The 4,186-nt window shown below is 39.8% G+C and overlaps 1 protein-coding gene across 1 annotated transcript; it reads right to left on the reverse strand.

Annotated features, from left to right (window-relative positions):
• Positions 1 to 181: 181 nt before the first annotated feature.
• On the reverse strand, positions 182 to 4,115 carry COMMD3 (COMM domain containing 3). The gene is made up of 8 exons (XM_040466741.1): positions 3,932 to 4,115; positions 2,483 to 2,594; positions 2,323 to 2,386; positions 2,199 to 2,233; positions 1,774 to 1,834; positions 1,630 to 1,686; positions 1,473 to 1,532; positions 182 to 548 (listed from the first exon to the last, which is right to left on the reverse strand). Exons 1-8 carry the CDS (start codon positions 4,068 to 4,070, stop codon positions 489 to 491), a joined length of 588 nt encoding a protein of 195 aa, XP_040322675.1. The 5' UTR covers positions 4,071 to 4,115; the 3' UTR covers positions 182 to 488.
• Positions 4,116 to 4,186: the final 71 nt, after the last annotated feature.

Consider the following 4,186-nt stretch of genomic DNA (forward strand, 5'->3'; position numbering starts at 1 on the left):
CACGTCCGCTCCCCAAGTCCCGAGACGGGGTCTTCCACAAACCCCGGAGATCGCATCCTTTCCCACCGTGTTTAGCTTTAATCCGGAGAAAAGGCGATCGTTAAAAGTTAACGCTAATCGTCTGTATGTCTTCAAAGTAATAATTAACACCAACTCAAATCCAAACAAACTCTCACCACTCTTTTTGTGGGAACAACTTATTTATTCAGAGTGTAATACTGTCTACTTCCTTTTGTGAGACTTGAAAAAGACCAAATGGGATCAATGCACAGTTTATGCTACAGATGTCTGAAATAGGCAGAATTTCCCTCAACTCTTTTACACGTGTAAAAAAAGTGTCAAAATTGACGAGCGGCATAAATCCAAAAGGCAACGTTTTTTTTTCTACTTAAGAGAAGGACATCCAGCTCGCACAAACGGTGGTTCGGTCGACGACAAGGCGTTCCTGGTCTTCCTCGACACCCGGGCGGATCGTTAACTTTCCCAAGTTACAACTGAGTTGCTCTTTCCAGACTTTTCGAAGCATCTTTAAGTTTCCCCACCAAGTCCTAAAAGACGTTTATAATGCCACGTTTTTAGGATAAAACACAAGACACAAGTATCCAAGTTTGAGAAAGATGCAAGAAAAAAAGTCGGGGCCCTTTCTAAACGAGTTTAAAATTCACGAGGGTTTTAACCTTTGGCAAGCCACTATCGATCAAAAGAAGGTTCCCCTCTGAAATAGCTCATCTTCAAATGGGCCACTCTCCCCTCACATTTGAAATACAATTTCTAACCGAATCCTCTCAACAGGCAAGATAGGTCAGAACTAAATTTCTCCAGTTACCTAACAAAAATTACGCTGTATTCACACTTTCTGAGAAAGTTTAAAGTTTGATTAATGGTTGCATTAAAACAATTCCACAGGAGATGCCTTTTGAAAAATTCAAAATTCATCAAAATCTCAAGTAATGCTCTTCATTGTTTTAAGTGGTAAGAAATAAATTCGTTACCATGTCCAGTAATCAACGTAGTTTTGAATGTTTCCAGTCTTACATTGGCAATATGAAAGAGTTTTAGAACTTTATGTATACTTCCTCTTTATAAAAAGTCATTTAAAACCATTTAAAGATTGTTTGAAAGTTTAATTTCTGAAAGTAAAGAAGACATTTTCAAAGACATGCCCTTAATTTTGCTTTGTCTTATTGGATCAAACTAATCACAATAGAAGGAATTCACACTCAACACTACAACTCAGAAATTTATCTTAACCAGAGGGAACAGCAAATATAAACCAATTCTGTTAGGAATGTCTTAATTTCAAAAGTGAAGCCTACTTTAAAATACTGCTTTTGAAGCCCTTTCCCATTAAATCCTTAACCAACCTTCACTGTCTCCTGACAGATGGTTAGTTTTTCTTTTGAACTTTCCATAAGCATAATTCTCAAACATCTATAAACCAACAGGCATATTCACAGATCCTAATACTGTACCTGTAATTGTTCCATGTTGCAACTAAAACTAATCTCTGGGTGGGATCGGGAATCAGTGTTCTATGGAAGGAAAAAAAAAAACGCTGTTTATGTAAATCAAGGGCATTTCAAATTTCATTACACATTTAAATTTTAGACAAGGCATATGTGTAAATACCTCTACATTTAAGGTCACCAAATATGCAGGTCTGTACATCTTATGAAGTTGATTGGTCTAAAAGAGCACAACACATACACTTCAGTCTTTTTTTTTTTTTTAAGTTCCTTAAATCCCCCCAGAAAACAGTTTGTCCAACTTTACCTTTATCTGATATTCCAAACGCCAAGAAACATCAGTTATATGAGGAAGAGATCTGCCTATACTAAAAAATACAATGATAATTTTGTACATAATATCTACAGAAAGACTTTTGAGTATTTCTCTCTACCAAGAATGGTGTCTACCTCCCCACCTCACACACACACAATTTCAATCTCCTCTGAATTCAAAAATTGTTAAACCTTATTTTCAAGTTCTGAAGAGTCAAAGAGCATTGAAAAAATTATCTCAATAAACTTTACCTTTAAAAAAACATTAGCTTAACTTCAATTGTTTCACTTGCCCTTTGGCCCCTTTTCTTTTGGTCAAGATCCCTGTCTTTTTGCCCTGTTTTGTTTCACACCAGACTCTCCATTCATACCTGCAAGTGAAAAGTGGCTCAGCTTGACACCTTATACAGTACCTACCTTCCCAGTAGGATTTCTAGGGAATTCTTATTATTCTGGAGGGGGAAAAGAAAGAAAGAAAACACATCTTTGCAAAGAGAAGAAAAATAGTAACTATTAATTTAAAAAACTTTAAATAAGTAACCTGATATTCCGTGCAAAACAGTTCTATTCGCTCTCTATCAAATTTACAGTCTTCTAGATAAGTGCTAGAGGGGGGGGAGAAAAGCCAAAGTTTAAAAAGTGAAATTGGAGTCTTAAAGATACTATTTGAAAACAAATGAATATTTAAATAAATCCTGTACCTTAGAGTTGACTTGTCAGCTCTTTGCTTTCCTGCCTCCAGTATGTAAGTTGCAGCTGCTGTGTGACAATGTTTTAAAACCACAGGGTCGATATGTTTCAAGTCTGGGTGATCTAAAATAAATTAATTGCTAGTGATGGCTGTGATAATAAATTCTTTATAGTCACGTTTCTAAAATGGGTATTTTAATTTGGGTAAAAATCCCCTTTAACAAGATAACAAAAAGAATTCAACTCTAAAGACTGGCAATTATAAGTAAATGAGATGAACAACAAGGTCAATGGAAAACAATAATGAGCATACATCAATAATTCTGTTACCGGTCTCAATTGCCTTCTTTTATTTTGCCTTACTTTTTCACTGTGTGTGTGTTTTTTTTTTACAACTGTACAACCCCAAAGGAAAAAAAAATAACTAAAAAGTGGTCAATACAACGCTGGATGCAGCATATTCAGAGGAAAATAGGAAGACAAATATTTTACATGGTGTAAACTTAAGAATGAATAAACTGTCCCTCTAAAATGGATTAATTTTAGGATAACTGGCTCCAAGGACATTAACACATCAAGAGCGGGACACGGGTTCAGAATATAAAATGCAACTTTCAAAATATTTTCCGATTTTGACAGCTATCCTTTTTTTTTTTTTTTTTTTGAGATTAACCCAGGTGGTGGTTACTATTTTCGTTTAAAGAACTTCCACTTTCATACTTTTTGTACAAGGGTTTAGATCATGAAACTACAGAAAAAACAAAATTTGAATTGTTGGGATATTTATATTTAAGAAAATTATCTAAAAGCGATGTCTTAAAATACGCTTTCAATCCATACAGACACGGCACTCGCAATCACTGACCGGACCACTTGAAAGAGACTCGTCTCCTGGTAACTGGTGCGGAACAAAACATTATGCACCATATTTTAAAGTTCTAGGCGTGGGACCTGTGCAAAACATACTTCACTGGGGTGTTGCAGTGATCACAGGGGCTTGAGGTATTCTCTAGATTGGAAAATGTCAACACTATGTGACCTAGTAATTCTTTGGAAACAGAGCCTTTAAAACCTTTGCCAGCCTAGCACTGAACGCTTGAATTGCAGGGAGCTACCCTGATGAAGTCCAAGTGTCAACTAGCCTTTGCCTCAGACCAGGCTGCAAACCTTAGACGTTTAGGCCACAAACAAGACTCGAACAGGGGCTTTACAAAGGAACAAAGAGACTGGGAGGAGAAATCAGACCAGAAACGTGTAGCCGGCTGTGTGCAGGTGCCAACTGGGGACAGAACAATGGTCAGGGTCCGCTCCGGGTTCACATCCCCACACTCCGTCCGGAGCGAAGGGCAAAGCCCGGAGACTTCCTCTTCCCGGGGTTTTCCCCCTCTCGCTCGGTCTCGCTCCTCTTCTCCGAGCGCCCCTCCACCCAGGCCGATCTAGCTCAGAGCCGAGCGGCTTACCTAACACGGCCTCGTCCGCCTGGGCGTCCAGCAGGCTCTGGAAAGCCGCCCGGAGGAGAAGCGTGAAGGCGTTGGAGTCGAAGGAGCCAGGATCGGCCAGCATCTGGAAGCCTTTCTGCACATACTCCGAGAGCTCCATTGTGAGCGCGCCGTGACCTTCGACACGCGCACCACGTGACACGCGCCGCGCGCTCAGCTGATGCGGCCGCGCGCGCACGCGGCTCCGGGCGGCGGCGCGGGCTGCGGGCCTCCCGG

The sequence above is a fragment of the Herpailurus yagouaroundi genome, unplaced genomic scaffold, assembly GCF_014898765.1.
Source record: "Herpailurus yagouaroundi ecotype Mexico unplaced genomic scaffold, PumYag 65560, whole genome shotgun sequence".
Taxonomy (NCBI): domain Eukaryota; kingdom Metazoa; phylum Chordata; class Mammalia; order Carnivora; family Felidae; genus Herpailurus; species Herpailurus yagouaroundi.